Here is an 18,121-nt window from a genome sequence, read left to right as displayed (position 1 = left end):
TCCCACCCTGCCACCCTGCCACCCTGCCCACTGGCCCGCCGCCTCGCCCACCGCCTGGAGGGCGCGCGACCTGGCTAGTGCGCACGCGCAGACCGCGCGAGGCGGTTGGAAGGCACGGCCCGCAGTTGCGGCAGGCGACAGACTGCCAGCCTGGGGGCAGGGGCTGACGTGGCTCGAGACCTCAGTAACCCCAGAACCCCCGACCCCAGCCCCCATGCTGTCGCCCGTTCCCGGCCCTGGGTTACGCGCTTCCCCTTAAAAGCTGGGGCCAAGCAAAGGAACGACAGGCGTTGCAGCCAATGGTGTCGCTCGTGGTGGACCTGGTAGCCAATCAAAAGGCGCAGCTGCGAAGGAACGGGTGGGAACCACGCCTGATTCCAGGTGACTCCTAGCAGGGAGGGGAGAGTGTCTCCGTCAGCCGGTAGGGTCGCGTGCCTCGGGCGAGTTACCGGGGACGAAGCTGCGGGAGCGCGCGGGCAGCGGCCCGCCGCGGAATACTTGTGTGCTGCGGCCAAGAAGAAGGGTGATGGAGGGGCGTCAAGAGGCTGGGAAGGAGAGCAAGGTAAAGAAAGGATGCAAACCCCCTCCCAACCTTCACCTCCCTCCATGATACCCAGTGATGCCCAATCAGGGAGTGGGGCGTGTGTGCGTGTGTTCGCGCGCACGCGTGAGCTAGAGAGACCTGAGCAAGGGGGTAAGGGGGTGGGGCGCCTCTGTGGCACCTGCATGGGGCTTGATGAGGATGCCAAAGGAGGCAGGGTTTACCTTTGCCCTGACAGATGGAAAGGGACCTGTCACTGCCACTCCTCCCCTCCCCAGGACCAACTCACGATTCTGGCCTAATGGGGAAGAAGAGGAAGGAGGGATGTTAGGGATTGAGAAGAGGATGGAGTACCTTCTCCTTTGCCAAAGAGGGAGGAATCCAGTTCAGCAGTAATGGCTTCCTTTGTGTACCTGTGTTCATATAATCATAAGATCACTAATTCTTCACTCTTTCCTCTTGATTTCATTCAACAAATAGTTATTGAGCATCATTGGGCTCACAGAGGTGCACACTTTTGAGCATTGGAGGCATGTGCATAGTGGGCTGTGGCTGAGGACAAGGATGGAGTAGCTGTGGTCCATCCTTGAAGTTCCATCTCTCTCAAGCAGTTACCAAACAGTACAGGTTAGAGCAGAGATACTAAGGTAGCAGGAGGGAGACAGGAGAGTTAGGGGCCCCTTGTACCAATGAGCCAGATTGTGTGTGTTGGGGGGGTTGCAGTTGGACAAAGGGGAAGGCTGCCTGGGGATGTCAGAGAAGCCAAGTGAGGAGTTTGGAGAGTTGAGAGGGGCTGAGAGACACAAAGTATAGAGCCGAAAATATCTGTTTCAATGCTTGTGTTCAGATTCATGGCTAAATCAGTTAATATATGTAAAATGCTTAGGTCAGTACCTGGCATATAGGAAGCTCAAGTATGTGTTAGCTATTTTGTTGTTGTTGTTACTGTTATCATATGGGATGTATACTGGGCTATCAAACTGATGGGTCCATTCCCAAACTTTGTAGGTGACAGACTCTCTCAAAGTCCAGTATTAGAGCCTGTCCTCTAGAGTAAGCATCGCCTTCTCCAAGATTCTCCTTTAAATAGGAAGAAATGAAAAGAATACTAAATGGGGCACCTGGGTGGCTCAGTTGGTTAGGCGACTGCCTTCGGCTCAGGTCATGGTCCTGGAGTCCCGGGATCGAGTCCTGCATCGGGCTCCCTGCTCGGCAGGGAGTCTGCTTCTCCCTCTGACCCTCCCCCCTCTTGTGCTCTCTCACTCCTCATTCTCTCTCTCTCATATGAATAAAATCTTAAAAAAAAAATTAAAAAAAAGAATACTAAATGAAGATGTAAATAAAAATATAATAGAAGAGAAAATGAAATAATATAAAAATACTTGACTAATCTAACAGAAGGCAAGGGAAAAAGAATAAAGCAACGAAAAAACAGATGAGAAAAAGAAAAAAAAACAAAAAGCAAGATGGTAGGTTTATAGCTTATGTCAGTAATTACAGTAATTATGAATAGACCCTCCAATTAAAAACATATTCAGGGGGTGCCTGGCTGGCTCAGTTGGTAGAACATGGAACTCTTGATCTCAGGGTTGAGACTTTGAGCCCCACCTTGAGTGTAAGGTTACTTAAAAAAAATTGAGACTGGATTTTTTTTTCAGATTGGATTTTTTTTAAGTAGGCTTCATGCCCAGCATGGAACCCAACATGGCGCTTGAACTCACAACCCCAGATCAAGACCTGAGCTGAGACCAAGATTCTGACACCTAACCAACTGAGCCACCCAGGCACCCCTCAGATTGGATTTTTAAAGACAACTATATTCTGTCAAATGACACATACTTTAGGGGCTCAGCAGGGAGTCTGTTGAGATTCTCTCTCCTCTCCCTTGCACCACCCCCGCCTCTCATTCTCTCTCTCTCTCTCACACACACACACACATACACACACACATATACTCTCTCTAGAATAAATAAATAAATCCTTTTTTTTTTTTAAGAGACATGTTTTAACTGTAAGGACACAAAAAGAATGCTAACCCAAAGAATGATGGCATAGCTACATTAATTTCAGACAAAGTAGACTGTAAGACAAGAAGTATTACTAGAAATAAAGAGGGACATTTTATAATGATTAAAGAGTCAATTCAACAGGAAGATAAAACAGTCCTAAATTTATATGCAACGAATAGCATCATTTCAAAATATGCAAAGTAAAAGATTACAGAATTAAAAGGAGAAATAGACAAACTCACAATTAGAGGTTTAACACACTCTCTCAACAAGCCCCCTGCCCCCAAATCAAGTAAGGATTTTGAAGATTTAAGATACTATGATTAGGGGTGCCTGGGTGGCTCTTTCGGTTAAGCGTCTGCCTTCGGCTCAGGTCATGATCCCAGGGTCCTGGGATTGAGACCCATATCGGGCTCCTTGCTCAGTGGGGAGCCTGCTTCTCCCTCTCCCTCTGCCTACCGCTCTGCCTACTTGTGCTCTCTCTCTCTGTCAAATAAATAAATAAAATACCATGATTAATCAACTTGATCTAATTGGTTTAATTAGAGCTCTGTACCCAACAACTGCAGGTAACACATTCTTTTCAAGTGCCACTTGAAACATTTACCAAAATACATTATATGTTGGGCTATAATGCAAGTATCAACAAGTTTTCTTTTTTTTTAAAGATTTTATTTATTTATTCATTAGAGACAGAGAGAGGCAGAGGGAGAAGCAGGCTCCCAAGGAGCAGGGAGCCCGATGCGGGACTCGATCCCAGGACCCTGAGATCATGACCTGAGCCGAAGGCAGACGCTTAACCATCTGAGCCACCCAGGCGCCCTCAACAAGTTTTGAAACATTGAAATCATAGAATGAGATCTCTGTCCCATTAGAATTAGCAGGGAATCCAAACAAAAAGATAACTAGATTCCAAAATATTTGGAAAGAAAGCAACATGCTTCTAAGTAATTCATAGGTCAAAGAAGAAATTAAATGAAAATTAGAAAAAATTTTAAAGAAATTATTTTGAAAATATGATATATCAAAACTGGAGATGCAGCTAAAGAAGTACCCAGGGGGAAACTTACACCTCCAAATGCATATTTCAGAAAAAAAGAAAGGTTGAAAGAAGTCAATGATCTACATTTCTTTTTTGTTTTGTTTTTTAAAGACTTTATTTGTTTATTTGTCAGAGAGAGAGCACAAGCAGGGGGAAGCAGGCTCCCCACTGAGCAAGGAGCCCAATGTGGGACTCGATCCCAGGACCCCAGGATCATGACCTGAGCTGAAGGCAGATGCTTAACCAACTGAGCCACCCATGGGCCCCAGTGATCTACATTTCAATATCAAGAAACTAGAAAAAGAAGAACAATTGAAACCCCAAGAAAGTAAAAGGAAGGAAATAATAAAGAGCAGAAATCAATTAATAGAAGGTAAATATACAAATATAGGAATTCAAGAATGCCCAAAATAGTTTTTTGAAAATACTAAAAAACTGATAAGCATCTAGCAAGACTGATAAAAGAGAGAAAGAGAGAGCAAGAGGGAGACTGAGAGGGAGGAAGGGAGAAAATATTAATTACCAATATCAGGAATGATAAAGTGCACATTGATAGAGATGTTTCAGTCATTAAAGAGATATTAAGAGAGGGGGCCTGGGTGGCTCAGTTGGTTAAGTGACTGCCTTCGGCTCGGGTCATGATCCTGGAGTCCCGGGATTGAGTTCCGCATCGGGCTCCCTGCTCAGAGGGGAGTCTGCTTCTCCCTCTGACCCTCCTCCCTCTCATGCTCTCTGTCTCTCATTCTCTCTCTCTCAAATAAATAAATAAAATCTTAAAAAAAAAAAGATAATAAGAGGGGCACTGCCTTTGGCTCAGGTCATGATCCCGGTGTGCTGGGATCGAGCCCCACATTCGGCTCCCTGCTTAGTGGGGATTCTGCTTCTCCGTTAGCCTCTGCCCCTGCCCCCGCTCATGCTTTCTCTCTCTCTCTCTCAAATAAATAAATAAAATATTAATAAATAAATAAAAATAAAAGAATTTAAGAACAAGCTTACGCCAACAAATGAGAGAATTTAAACAAAATGGACAAACTACTTGAAAAATGCAACTTACCAAACCTGAAATAAGAAGTAGAAAATCTCAATAGTCCTATGTCTATTATAGGAAGTAAATCTATAATTAAAAACTTTTCCAAAAATACCTAAGCAATATAATTTCACATATGAATTCTTTGAAGCATTAAAGGAAAACTAATACCATTCTCATATAAGTTATCCCAAAAACAGAAATAGAAGGCACAGTTCCAACTTATTTTCGGAGGACAATATAACCTTGATACAAAAACCTGTCAAAAGGAAGTAGATGATGGTGATGGTTGCACAACACTGTGAATATACTTAATATCAATAAACTGTACACTTTAAAATGGTTAAAATGGTAAATTTTGTGATATGCATATTTTACCACAAAATATCCTGTCAAAAACATTAAAAGAAAGGAAAAAACACAGGTTAATCTCTCTTGTGAACGTAAATGGAAAAATCACAAAATATTATCAAGTTGAATAAGCAATATATAAAAACATAATACTTCAGGGCACCTGGGTAGGTCAGTTGGTTAAGCATCCAACTCCTGATTTCAGCTTAGGTCATGACCTCAGGGTGGTGGCATTGAGCCCTGCATTGGGCTCCACACTCAGTGCAGAGTCTGCTTGTCCCTCTCCCTCTGCCCCCGACTGCCTGATCACTTGCTTGCATGCTCATTCTCACTCTCTCAAGTAAATAAATAAATAAAACCTTTAAAAAAAAATAAAAACTAAAAAACAAAAAGATAATACTTCATGATGAAAGGCCTTATTCCTGGAATGCAGGGTGGTTCAGTATTTGAAAATCAATCAGGGGCACCTGGGTGGCTCAGATGGTTAAGTGTCTGCCTTTGGCTCGGGTCATGATCCCAGGGTCCTGGGATCGAGCCCCACATTGGGCTTCTGGCTCAGTGAGGAGCCTGCTTCTCCCTCTCCCTCTGCCTCTCTCCCTGCTCATGCTCTCTCTCTCTCTCTCTGTATCTCTGTGTCTCAGAGGAATAAATAAAAAAAAATCTTAAAAAAAAAAAAAGAAAATCAGTGAAATTTGGGACATTACAGAGTAACAGGAAAACCCACTTGATATCTCAATAAAGGGAGGAAACATTGATAAAAATCAGCACTCTTACCAAACTAGGCATAGAAGGGATTCTCATTAATCTGATTCAGAATTAATCATCTTCAGGATTACATTTTGAATGCACCCTCTGAGATCAGGGACAAGGATTTCCTTTTTCACCACGTCACCACTTCTGCATTGTGCTAGAGTTTCTAGCAAGTGCAATAAGGCAAGAAAAAGTAAAAGGTATAAAGGTTGGAAAGGAAAAACTAAAACTGTCATTATTTTATATTATAGGATTGTATATGGAGGAAATCCAAAATAATCTACAAACTATTAAAAGTAGTAAGTAAAGGGTGCCTGGGTGGCTCAGTTGGTTAAGCGACTGCCTTCAGCTCAGGTCATGATCCTGGAGTCCCTGGATCGAGTTCCGCATCGGGCTCCCTGCTCCACAGAGAGTCTGCTTGTCCTCTGACCCTCCCCCCTCTCATGTGCTCTCTCTCTCATTCTCTCTCTCAAATAAATAAATAAAATCTTAAAAAAAAAAGCAGTAAGTAAATATAGCAAGGTTCTTGGACACAAAGTAAATATATATAAAATCAATTGTGTGTTTCTACATACTAGCAACAAATAACTAGGGAATGAAATTTTTAAAAATATTTCAAATAGCAACAACAATAAAAAATCATAAAATATTTAGGAATAAATCTAACAAAGATGTGCAAAACCTTTACAGAGAACACTACAAAACATTACTGAGAAACATTAAAGAAGATCTAAATAATTGGAAAGATATTTCATGTTGATGGATTGGAAGATTCAAAATTGTAAGAATGTCTATCCTTCCCAAATTGATCTATAGATTCAATTTAATCTCAGTCAAAATCCCAGCAAGTTTTTTGGGTGTAAATTAACAAGCTGAGTCTATAATTTATATGGAAATGCAAAGATCTATAATAGCCAAAATGATTTTGAAAAAGAACAAAGTTGTTAATTCTATCTGATTTCAAGTTTGTCAATTATAGTAATCAAGACTGTGATATATCAAAAATACAGACATATGGATCAGTGGAAGAGGATAGATAGTACAGAATTGCTAACACTTACGAAGTCAATTTATTTTCTACCAAGATGTGCACCAAAGCAAATCAATACTCAAAAGATAGTCTTTTTTAAACAAATAGTGCTAAAATAACTGGCTATTATATGGCAAAAATGAGTCATAACCTATACCTTACACTGTTTACAAAATGAAGTGAAGGTGGATCATAGACCTAAATATAAAAGCTTAAACTATTAATTTCTAGAAGAAAAAGAATAGAATATCTTCATGACCTGGGGGTAGGCAAAATTTCCTTCAGGAGTACACAAAAATCCTTAATCACAAAAGAAAAGACTGACCTATTGGAGCTTGTAAAGTTGTAGGTCATTAAAAGAGTGAAAAGGCAACCCAAAGAGTAGGAGATATTGGCAACAGATATAACTGACAAAGGACTTGTCTCCAGGGTATATAAAGAGTCCCTACAAATTAATAAGAAAAAGACAATCTGATTTTTAAAAGAGGAGGGGAGGGGAAGGGAGGAGCAAAAGACTTGAATAGGCACTTTACAAAAGATCTCCAAGTGGGCAATAGATACATAAAATGGTGTTAAACATCATTCCTCACCGGGGAATACAAGTTAAAGCTACAGTGCTCAATTACCATGCCCCCACCAGTATGGCTATGATAAAAAGGACTAACAATTCCAGTATTGGCAAGGATGTGGTGCAACTGGAATTTTCATACAATACTGGCAGGAGTATAAATTTGTACAATCACCTTGAAAAACTGGCAGTGTCTGCGAAAGCATTTAAACACATGCCTACCCTATAAAAGACATATGCAAGAATGTTCATGGCAGCTTTATCCATAATAGGCCAATCTTGAAATAATCTAAATGACTACCAACAGTAGAATAGATACATAAGCTATGATGTATTCATATGGAATACTACATGGCAATGAAAGAGAATTCCTGCTGCACTCCACAACGTAGATGGGTCTCACTAAAGACCACGGACACAAGAGCGTATATACTGTGTAATTGCACTCCCATTAAGTTTTAAGTCCAGGTAAAAATAATCTGTGGTGATAGCAGTCAGAATAGTCGTCCATAGTTGTGGCAAATGTGTGCCAAAGCCTGTGAGAGAGAGTGAGGGGAAGTGAGCCATGGGCAGGTGCCAGTTTGTATATTGGTGAGCAACGCTTGAAGGTACAGTGGCTTCTTCCCTTCACTTGGCACAGTGGTATAGACAGGGTAGGTGTTCAATAACCGTGTGTTGAAAAGCTCAATGAAGAACGAACTCGTAGTTTGGTGCCTCACGGATCTTTTCACTTAGAGAAACGCATGTGCTTTGCCCACAAGCCAATGCCTCTTGGCACTAAACACGGCGAATAGAATGGTTTCAGGAACCCCTCAAAAGGGGCGAGAGCTTCTTATCTAGCTCACTCTAGGCTCTAGTGAAAGGGTGCCTGAAGTAACCAGCTGGGGAAGAGGTGAGCTGGTAGCTGAGAAAGTACTTGGGGTTTGGAATTTGAGAAACTGGGTTCAAATCTGGCCCCGCCATTTTGCAGCTGTGTGATTTGGGACAACTTATCTCACCTCTCTGGTGGTCTCAGTTTCCGTATCTATAAAGCGGGGAGAAGTCGGCCTGCTTCTGAGGATGGAAGTGTGGGAAAGTGTTGTAGGAATTGTAAAGCCCTGAGCAGTGACTTATCAGGATCCCTCTAGGGGTAGCTGGTGACCCCAGGGCATTGAAGAAGCAATGCTGCTGAGGTGGGCTTTGCAGGAGGACCTGAAGTCTGCAGTGAGGATGCGGTGAGGGGCTGTGGTCAGTCATGTCAGAGACCTCCCCTCCCCAACAGCCCTCCTCCGTATCAGTGGACCTGCAGGGAGACAGCTCCTTACAGGTGGAGATCTCTGATGCAGTGAGCGAGCGGGACAAGGTGAAATTCACCGTTCAAACCAAGGTGAGGCTGCCAGGGGAACGAGAGGGCAGCTCAGGAGGCTGCCTCAGGAGGCTTCAGGAGCTTGAGGAGCCTGCTTCCCCCAGCCTCGCTTGCCTGGGGCTTGGGGAGCAGATGCCAACATCGACTTTGGGCCCTGCTCCTCAACCTGACTCCTGCCCCCTGCCTCTCCGAGAAAGCAAGCATCGATTGTTGGCCGAGTCCTAGCCATGCCCTGTCCGTCATCCTGACAGAAATCATGGACACCTGAGTCACCAAGGCCCACCTTGGGCCTCACCTGGGATGTGGGACTGGGGAAGCCCCAAAATGGGTGCCCAGGATGCTTGGTGGGTGCAGGATTTGGGAGGGGAGGAGAGCTACCTCAGACAGGCTTCCCGACTTCCAGAGCTGCCTCCCTCACTTCGCCCAGACGGAGTTCTCAGTCGTGCGACAGCATGAGGAGTTCATCTGGCTACACGACGCCTATGTGGAAAATGAGGAGTACGCCGGCCTCATCGTGAGGAAGGGCCGGGCGGGCTGGGGCTGTGAGGGGCAGGCCTGGGTGCTTGGGCGGGGATGGAAGGCTGGGCGACACTTCTGGGCGTGGGTGATGGCCTTCTCGGCAACGAGAGGCCTGCCGGCTCTGTCCCTCCCTTGAGCAGATCCCCCCAGCCCCTCCAAGGCCAGACTTTGAGGCTTCGAGGGAAAAGCTGCAGAAGTTGGGTGAGGGTGACAGCTCCATCACGCGGGAAGAGTTTGCCAAAATGAAGCAGGAGCTGGAAGCGTGAGTGCTACTTCCTTTCCTTGTCTATGATGAAGCTCCAAGCCCACCCCCGTCCTGAAAGTCCCAGAATTTCATCGCCTATGGTTAGTTAGAGACCCCGACCTCTGACCTCAGGGCTTCTGAGGGGAAGGGGGCAGGATAATCAGAGCCGAGGAGGGCCCATGAGCTGCCTGCCATTTTCTGCAGGGAGTACCTGGCTATCTTTAAGAAGACAGTTGCAATGCACGAGGTCTTTCTGCAGCGCCTGGCGGCCCACCCGACCCTGCGTCGAGACCACAACTTCTTTGTCTTTTTGGAATATGGCCAGGATGTGAGCTGGGCCAGAGCACACCCTTGGGTCACCCTTGGGGGTAGGGGGCAGGGCGCTAGGTGGGCTCAAGCCTCCGTCTCATCGGCTCCAGGAGTGACATGAGCCTGGGGTGGGAGGTGCGAGTGCCCACCCCAACACCATACTCTCCGCCCGTGTGCTTCAGCTGAGTGTCCGAGGAAAGAACAGGAAGGAGCTTCTTGGAGGATTTCTGAGGAATATTGTGAAGTCTGCAGATGAAGCCCTTATCACCAGCATGTCAGGGCTAAAGGTGACCCCTGGGACCCCTCTGTGGATTCAACCCAGGGCCTCAAGTCCACAGCAAACACTGAGGCCCAGGGTGGCTGTGGGAGGGAAACCACTGGTGGGGCATGGCCTAGAGGGAAATTGTGCTGCCCCTGCGTGTCCATGGCCGCCGTGTCCCTGCTGACTCCGTGTAAGTGGCTCTTGTCTGGCTCCCTTAGGAGGTGGATGACTTCTTCGAGCATGAGAGGACCTTCCTGCTGGAGTACCACACCCGCATCCGGGATGCCTGCCTGCGGGCAGACCGTGTCATGCACTCCCACAAGTGTACGCAGGGCCCAAGGGGCCCTGGGTTCCCTGCCCCTTCTCCCCGGCATTCCTACTCAGCATTCCTACTCTCTGTGGGGAGAGGAGAGCAAGAAATGCCCTGTGTCTCTCCATGACACAAACACCGGGGGTGGGGCTTGATGTGCAGACCAAGGGGGTCTGATGAAGGGCTGTTCCCCAACAGGCCTGGCAGATGATTTTATCCCTCTCTCTGCTGCACTGAATAGTCTGGGAACACAGGAAGTCAACCAGCTAAAGACGTGAGGACTCTCTCTCACCCGTCCTGCCCCTGCCCCCCACCTCTCTCTATGCCTGTAATACTGTGTCTGCCCATGAGGAGTCACTGTGGAAATGTACCATCAGCTGTAGGTGGGAGGTGAAGTTCCTGCTGGGATTTGGTAAAGAGCAGAGGGAGATTTCCCCACTGCAGGGCATTAGGGACAGCAGCACTAAGGGCAGGGAGGCTTTAAGCAACACCCTCTCAAGACCCTTGCCCTAACTCTCCCCCACTGCCTCCTAGGAGTTTCCTCAAATTGGCAGAACTCTTTGAACGACTAAGGGTGAGTCCTGCCTTCTGTATTGGAAGGGCACCCAATCAATGATCCTTTGCAGGGAAAAAATATCTCCTCCTGAAAGAGGAGGGAGCTCCAGGATCATTTTGGAACGTTTGGTGATAACTTGGGCCCAGTTGATACCCTGGACTCACCCTCAGTTAAACCCTAGTGAAATGAGATGGAGGGGGGACAGGGATCCAGCCAAGTGTGTGTGTGCAGTGATGCGGGCAGGGGTGGGAGCCAGGCCTGGCAGGCCATTTACAAGGATGTGCCACGTGCCTCTGACAGGCTGCACCACATTGCCAACGTCCTCCCCCAGACACACACTTCCTGAACTCTTCTCCAAGAGTCACTGCAGTGTGCCAATCTTTCTAAAATGTCTGCTGGACTACCTCTCTTCTCAGGGACCTTCAGTGACCCTGCCCCTCCCAGAAACTACCCAAAACACAAAGCCCAAAGTCCTTAGCATACATTTTAGGTCTTTTGGAATCCAGCCACTGCCATCCAAATGCTCCCACCGACCTCACGGTTCCCTGAACACATACGAGGCTTGCACACCTGCAGAGCCTTTGGCTGTTGTCTGATTCCCAGTCAACCCCCAAGATCCAGGTCAGATGCCACTCCTCTGTCAAGTTTTCCTTGGCCTGCTCCCCTGAACATCAGGGTTTGACCTAGAGTGGTTATCAAGTGACTCTGTTGGATATTGAGATGAGCAACACACCAGCCCTTAGCAGCTCCTCTGCAAGCTCCCTCCCCAGCCTCCAAATTTCCTGATTCAGAAGCTGGAGGGCCGAGTGGCGTCTGATGAGGACCTCAAGCTGTCAGACATGCTTAGATACTACATGCGAGACTCACAGGCAGCCAAGGTGAGCTATGGCCCCAGAACAAACTTCAGGGCTGGAGGACAGCAGGACTGGAGCAACAGGGGAGGGCAGGCCGATGAGGCAATGGGCAACAGTGATCCCGCACCCCTGCTGGCCCCAGGACCTGCTGTACCGGCGGCTTCGAGCACTGGCTGACTATGAGAATGCCAACAAGGCCCTGGACAAGGCACGCACTAGGAACCGGGAGGTTCGGACTGCTGAGAGCCACCAGCAACAGTGCTGCCAACGCTTCGAACGCCTCTCTGACTCAGCCAAGCAGGGTAAGCCCCATGGCCCCAGAGACCCTGCCACTGGGCTGCCTACCCTGCCGGGGCCCCCATTTCTCCTCCCTCCCCTCCAGAGCTCATGGATTTCAAGTCCCGCCGGGTCTCCTCCTTCCGCAAGAACCTCATAGAGTTGGCAGAGCTGGAGCTCAAACATGCCAAGGTGAGCCCTCCACCCTCACTGCGCCCTCTTGCTGCCTTCCTGCCATCCACTCCCAGACCTCTAGGTTCTTACCAAGTACTGGCAAACATGTGTTGGGGGAAGGTGGTCTGGCAGCCCTGAGCAGCCCCCATTGACTTTCACGGTCACGTTCCATCTTGGACCAGGACTCTTCCCTTCTCATTACTAAGCCCTCAGTAAATGGCAGCTATTATTGCTAAGGACAGGAATGCAAGAGGGAGGAGGGCAGGAGTTATTAGGTGTGGAAAGAACAGCACATTTTATCAGGCAGTGGGTGGGGGACATCAAGACCTCTCTCCTCTGCAGGCCAGCACCCTGCTTCTCCGGAACACCCTTGTCGCCCTCAAGGGGGAGCCTTAGTGCAGCCAGAGCCTACTTCAGGGCTTTTAGTGGCAAGAGTCCCCCAGATTTCCCACCCCAAGATACCACCTCCCCAACCACAGCAGCCACTAGCCATGCCCCGTGATCTCCCAGGGCAAGCCCAAGCCCCACTCCCACCCAAAAGTGCCAGGTCCTGCAAGAGAAAGCTAGGGCAACATGGGTACCATACCTGGGCCACAGGTAAGAACCCCAGCCTAGGGGAGGCCGGGAGCCTGGACCTCCCACCTCTCCTGGAGTCTGAGAGGCTGCCCCCAACCCTCTGCGCCTCCCGACCCCGCCAAAGCTCGTTTTGTCCCCAGCCTGTTCACAAATAAAAAGCCTGCTTTTTGTAGCCAGGAGGCCTGCTTGTCCTTACTTCCCACAGCTCCAGAGCCCACCAGGTACACCTTTACCGGGCACTATGGACACCAGGCCCTGTGCACCACCCCCTGCAGTGTCAAAAATATCTACCCTTCCTGCTTCCAACTTAGAGATACTGGCAAGCTCTAAACTAAGGAACCACCTTTAACAGGCTTTTTTCCCCCACAGTTCAGGTTGGGGTGTGTAATAAACCCTGCATTCACACCCTTAGGGTGAGATTTCTAGGATACCTTTACCTCCCAGGCAGGCAAAAACCCGAAGTACAGATTGGCGAGAGCCTGCAGCAATGCTAGCCAACAACCTCTTGGTTAAACACAGGGAAGTGGGACCCAAGACACTTGGGTCTGAAGTCCTGGGCTCCACCTGGCTTGGCCCCACCCTGGACTCGTCACATCTACAGAAGGCCAAAGGCTCACTGGCTTCTGACTCACAGCAGCCACTGGACCCGGCCCTCATAAATGAGTCAGCCATCCATGAAAGAAGGCAGAGAAAAACCAGAGAGAACCTTGAAGACCGAACAGCTCAAGAAGCGCTTTGTAACTTGCAATCTCACAACCCACACTAGGCAGGCCTGAGCATGGGGCTGGAGAATAGGTCTCACTGCCCAGCTGCCCACCCGAGTAAGAGGCTACAGGAGAAAGAGTTCAGGCACAAAGCCCCTTCTGACCAAAGGGCTCCTGCAGCTGGCAGGACACAAACCCCAGTTCAGCTAACTCCCCAGCGGTCAGTTTGGGCCCAACTGTGGTACCACCTATGAGTGACCACTGTCAGAGGAGGCTCAGCCAGTCGCTGGGGCCAAATTAAGGGGGTGGATGGAAGCTGGGTATAGAGAAGACATGCTGTTCATTACCTCAGCATACCTTCCCCTGCAAGGTCCCCTGGGCCCCAACCCTGAAACAAACATCCCATTAGTGAGCCTTTTTATTGTTGTGTGTGTGGTTTTTTTTTGTTTTGTTTTGTTTTAATTGAAGGTCCCTTACTGGTCCTGCTTCCATGGGTGGCCAAGACCAGGGGAAAAAGGCAGGGGAACCAGGCGGCGCAAGGAGGGGTCATCTCCACAACATTCCATTTATACACAGAACTAAACAGACAAGCACAGAGTCACTATTGCGGTTAGAAGTTGGCAGCATGGGAAAAGGGGGGAACAGGTAGGGAATTGGGGTGTCGTTAAAAAAAAATACAGGCCTCCCCAAACTGGGGTGCCTAGGGGGAACTTGGTCTGCTTCAACCCAAGAGGAATCAGAAGATCAAAAGCAGTTTGGGAAGGCCAGAACCGTCAGGGATGGAGGGAGGAGGAAGGTCCAGGGGGGTGAGGGGGGGTTGTTTGGCAACTGGGGTGAAGGGATTGCCCTCCCCCTGCTGGGATCCCCCCAGCCCCTCAGGTCTGGCAGGAAGGGGGCAGCCTGCAACCCCCATGGGCAGGTCTGGGGCTGCCAGATGCTCCAGGCAGGGGGCTGGAGGGGGCTCACAAAGGCTTGCCCTCCAGGGAGATGACAGCACTGCCCCCCAGTTTCTCTGCCAGGGTGCAGCGGTCCTTGACTTCCTCGTAGCAGTTTGCTTGTAATTCATGCTTGATCCCTGTGAGGAAGAAGGGGAGCATCTGTGAGCAGGATGCATTGGGGGAGGGGAAGTTGGGGCTGGGAAGGAGCCAATCAGAACAGATGGAAGGGACAAGGTTACCTTCCAGCAGGCAGGGAAGAGGAGGGGGGAGATATCTCATATACCATGCCTTTCACCCACCCCGGCAGCCAAAGCCTGAGCACAAAAGTGCGTGGCACCGATGCTGGCCCTTACCCGTCAGCTTTTTCTTGATGGCATCCTTGGAGCTGGCATAAATCATTTTGCTCTTAAGGGGTGCAGACTCCGGTGCCCTGGAGGAAAAGGACAGTCAGAGAACATGCAACAAAGTTCCCTCTCCAAGTCTGCAAGTGCCCTCAAGTGAGAGAAGACTTCGAGAAACCCTTGAACTGGTCCCAGCACTGAAGCTTTGACCAAGTTCCCCACCAGCAAGTGTTCTGTTACAACACCCTCCCCCCAAACCCACAGAGGTTCCCATGCTGAGAAAGGAGGGCGAGGCAGAGCTAGGGCAAGTGGTAGGAAGAAGCGCCCGCAGGGGAGCTCACCAGAAGATAAACACCAGGTCCTCCTTCTTGCTCTCCTTGGTCTCATAGGTTGCGTCATAGAGCGCATAGCGGCAGTCCTTGTCTGGCAGCATCTTGACAAAGGTGGTGTAGGGGTCGTCTACAGTCTGGCCCACATCACCTACCAGGATCTCCTTGCCCTCCTCCAGGATGATGTTCTTCTTGTCCTCGCTCAGGCAGAAGAGTACCGCCTTCTTGCGCTTCTTCACCTCCTCTGGTGTTGAGGACTTGCGCACCTTCATGTCATTGAACACTTTGATGACACCGTCAGAGACCGCCACGCCGGAGGCCTAGGGGACGAGCCACATATACTTCATAAAAGAAAGACTTTGGGACTCCCCCTGAAGTCCCTCCTTTGCAATCTTAAGAGATCCGTCTTGGATGCCAACAAGTCCTCAACCAAGAGACCATCAATTCCCCTTCCCAAGCCAAGTGTCACTATTTTCCCACCCAAGCCACTGTCCAAGGACCAAAGAGAAAACCCCAGAATGGCAGCCTTAGAAGAAACCTCTAATCATCTAATTCAACATCATTTTTCCTCACCCAACATCTTACAGCCTAGAAACTGAGGACCTGTAAGAAGCAGAACCTTGGCTTTGATGTGAGCCCAGAACTAAAAGAATCCACAGGCTACTGACTCGTTTCTTACTCACAGTACTCCATCTCAGCTTTTGGATAATAGTGCTGACTCAAAATTTCACATAGGAAAGGGAGACTCAAGGCACCCAGGTTATAACCATCTCTTCTGGAAGGAGAACCAGGATCCCACAATGATAGACAGGACACCAACGAGTTTAACAGTTCTCGTTAAGTCCATCAGAACTACTCAGTGCAGTTGTTCACAAACCACCACCCTCTTCTTTGCTGGGGTCTTCTTCAACCAAGGCAAGAATCACAATCCCTAATCAAAGCCCTAACCCATTAACTCCCCGTCCTCCGGGAAAATGTAGGACCCAAAGGTCGGTGACATAAGTTAGCAGGTCAGAACCAAATATCCACGGTCCTCGAGAGCTCTTTAAACGTCTATTTTGGGTCGTGTTGGGGGGACACCCTAGCCAGGAGGGGGGCTACTGTCCACAGTGAAAACTGCCGCGCCCCCCGCTCCCGGAACTGCAGAGGAAGCCGGCCACGTGACTCAGCCGCTTCCGGCGTAGGCGGGGGGGGGGGAAGCGCTCGCCGGGGTCCGGCCCCGTCCGGGAGAAAGCAGTACCCGGAGGCAGTAGCACCCCAGAACCTCAACCCCGAGGAATCGCCTTTACCGACAAGCGTATCAGCCCCCTCCGCTGCGGACCGGAGCCTGGACGAGTTACACAACCCTCAGTTCTCGTAGCCCTGGGGCCGAACACAGGGGGCGGGGTGGTTTCCGGGCGGTGCCTGCCTGGGTCACTTCCCTAAACTCGGCTCCACCCTCAGGCCCCATCCGGGAGAGCCGAAGGCCCCGCTTGTCCAGGGCTTCGGGCCCAGCGGCGGGGGGCCTGAGCGTGTGCGCACGCGCCGGCCGACTGTGCCGTTCCAGCCTTTGCCGGATGTACAGAGCAGAGAACCCAAATCGCTTTATGGGCTCCCTCGCAGGGCCGTGACCTCCGCGGTGCAAACCCGCAGCTCCGGATCGCGCGGTGCAAGCCCCTAATCCCCAGCGCTAGCACTCGGACCCCTCCGCGCCCGCATCCCCGTTGGCCCTCCGCCCCCGCCCCTCCTGGGCGCAGACATCCCTGCCACCTGCTCTCTACAGACCCGCCAGCCGAGGGAGGGTGACGCGGAGACAGAACAGCCCTTGGGTGGGGCGCGCGCGCCGAGACCGCTCGCGCGCTTTTCCCTCGCCGCCCCCGGGCCGGGTTCGGAGGCCGCGTGCTCCCGTAGAACGCGCGCCCCCGTGAACCGACTTGCCTCAGCGCGCGCCACCGGCAGCTCCGCGAGGGGCGGGCGCGCGCGCGCCACGGACCCCTCCCCCATAGCCGGTGTCCGCGCGGGCGCAGCAGCGTGGTGGGGGAGGGGAAGGGAGTCCAGGGGGCGCGCGAGCGACGGCCGAGCCAGCCCTCTCCAGCGCCCGCGGGCGCGCACGCGCGTCCCAACGCCGCCCGCCCCTCAGCCCGAGACCCTCATCCCGCCCGGGGCGCTGGGGGAGGGGGTGCCGACGTCGCTCCACCGTTCCCTCCCCTGCGCGCAGACGACCAACTCGCAGCCGCCTCCCGTCAGTCGCCAAGGCCTGCTGCTCACCATGTTTCCGGAAGCGAAAGGAAGATAGCAAGGAGAGCCAGAAGAGATGAGAGCCTCTGCAGCTGCTGCCGGGATCCGACTGAACGCGGCCTCTCCCGGCCCCTTCCGTTTAGTATGAGCCGCACAATGAGGGGCGGGGCGGGCTTCCGGCGCTCCCCCCATGGGCCGACGGGAAACGAAGTCCAAGGGTCCTGCGCCGTCCTCGGGCTCACTGGGTAACAGAGTCTTTTTCGCCAGCCGGCCTCCCAGCGCCGCATTACATGCTGGGAAATGTAGTCCGAGACAGCAAAGAGGGACTAGGGCTATGGCACGGAGAGCGCGCCCATTGGTCGAATTTTCTAGGAAACGCTCAGCTGAACAAAGGCCCCCCGCGCTAGGTTATGTGACCCGAAAATGAGCCCTCGACCTCGCCGCTCTTCACCCGCGGCGAAACTGTTTCCTAAGATCCATCTTGGCAGGTTCTGGTCTGAAAATTCTGAGTTTAGTGTTTTGCTTTTCTGAATTGAAGCAACTATTTATTGGCCTGGAATCTAGTCCTAGATAGAGCAAGGAGAATCGCAAGTGTAAAGTGTCTTCAACCCGATAAACAATTCATTGAGCACCCTTCATATGCAAAGCCACTCGTCTCCTGAGAAAAGGCCATATGCAACTTCAATAAAATTAGAGTAAGAGGAAAAAACACAAGAGAAAGGCTACAAGGAAGTCTTTAAAAATAGAGCTTTGTCCTTGTTTGTCTGGCAAATTCACGAAAAATAAAGGGAGAAGGGCAGGGGGTTGTGCGATCAATCCAAAGATTGTGTGCCTTTTACTAAACACAGT

The 18,121-nt window shown here is 50.1% G+C and overlaps 2 protein-coding genes across 8 annotated transcripts; one reads left to right on the top strand and one right to left on the bottom strand.

Moving 5' to 3' along the window:
- The first annotated feature begins 429 nt into the window (after nt 1–429).
- SNX32 (sorting nexin 32) lies at nt 430–14,018 on the top strand. 7 transcript variants are annotated; one of them, XM_064576175.1, is made up of 13 exons: nt 430–562; nt 8,580–8,684; nt 9,067–9,177; nt 9,323–9,444; nt 9,631–9,754; nt 9,918–10,022; nt 10,216–10,321; nt 10,506–10,581; nt 10,842–10,881; nt 11,655–11,741; nt 11,860–12,019; nt 12,100–12,185; nt 13,263–14,018. In XM_064576175.1, exons 1-13 carry the CDS (start codon nt 527–529, stop codon nt 13,290–13,292), a joined length of 1,188 nt encoding a protein of 395 aa, XP_064432245.1. In that variant the 5' UTR covers nt 430–526; the 3' UTR covers nt 13,293–14,018. The 7 variants fall into 7 exon arrangements, with proteins under 7 accessions (XP_064432245.1, XP_045749216.1, XP_064432246.1 ...); XM_045893260.3 differs by lacking the exon at nt 13,263–14,018 and adding an exon at nt 12,510–12,956; XM_064576176.1 differs by lacking the exon at nt 10,842–10,881 and having other exon boundaries at nt 13,263–13,400.
- On the bottom strand, nt 13,863–17,479 carry CFL1 (cofilin 1). The gene is made up of 4 exons (XM_045893261.3): nt 17,303–17,479; nt 15,068–15,375; nt 14,739–14,815; nt 13,863–14,522 (listed from the first exon to the last, which is right to left on the bottom strand). The coding sequence occupies exons 1-4, from the start codon at nt 17,462–17,464 to the stop codon at nt 14,410–14,412; spliced, it is 660 nt and encodes a 219-aa protein (XP_045749217.1). The 5' UTR covers nt 17,465–17,479; the 3' UTR covers nt 13,863–14,409.
- Between the last annotated feature and the right edge of the window lie 642 nt (nt 17,480–18,121).

Source organism: Mirounga angustirostris, unplaced genomic scaffold (genome assembly GCF_029215605.1).
Source record: "Mirounga angustirostris isolate CCGP_5_RB_7025 unplaced genomic scaffold, mMirAng1.0.hap1 SCAF_13, whole genome shotgun sequence".
Classification (NCBI taxonomy): Eukaryota; Metazoa; Chordata; class Mammalia; order Carnivora; family Phocidae; genus Mirounga; species Mirounga angustirostris.
The sequence above is the reverse complement of the archived record's forward strand: the minus strand, read 5'-3'. Positions and strand labels throughout refer to the sequence as shown.

Excerpts from the sequence above, each read along its gene's own strand:
- SNX32 (XM_064576171.1), top strand. The coding sequence starts at position 527 with ATGGAGGGGCGTCAAGAGGCTGGGAAGGAGAGCAAG. Across the intron at positions 563-9,066 it reads AGGCTGGGAAGGAGAGCAAG|AGCTGCCTCCCTCACTTCGC; the intron begins GTAAAGAAAGGA and ends CCCGACTTCCAG. Across the intron at positions 9,755-9,917 it reads TTTTGGAATATGGCCAGGAT|CTGAGTGTCCGAGGAAAGAA; the intron begins GTGAGCTGGGCC and ends CGTGTGCTTCAG.
- CFL1 (XM_045893261.3), bottom strand. The coding sequence starts at position 17,464 with ATGGGGGGAGCGCCGGAAGCCCGCCCCGCCCCTCATTGTGCGGCTCAT. Across the intron at positions 15,376-17,302 it reads CTTTCGCTTCCGGAAACATG|GCCTCCGGCGTGGCGGTCTC; the intron begins GTGAGCAGCAGG and ends CTCGTCCCCTAG. Across the intron at positions 14,816-15,067 it reads GACCTGGTGTTTATCTTCTG|GGCACCGGAGTCTGCACCCC; the intron begins GTGAGCTCCCCT and ends CTTTTCCTCCAG.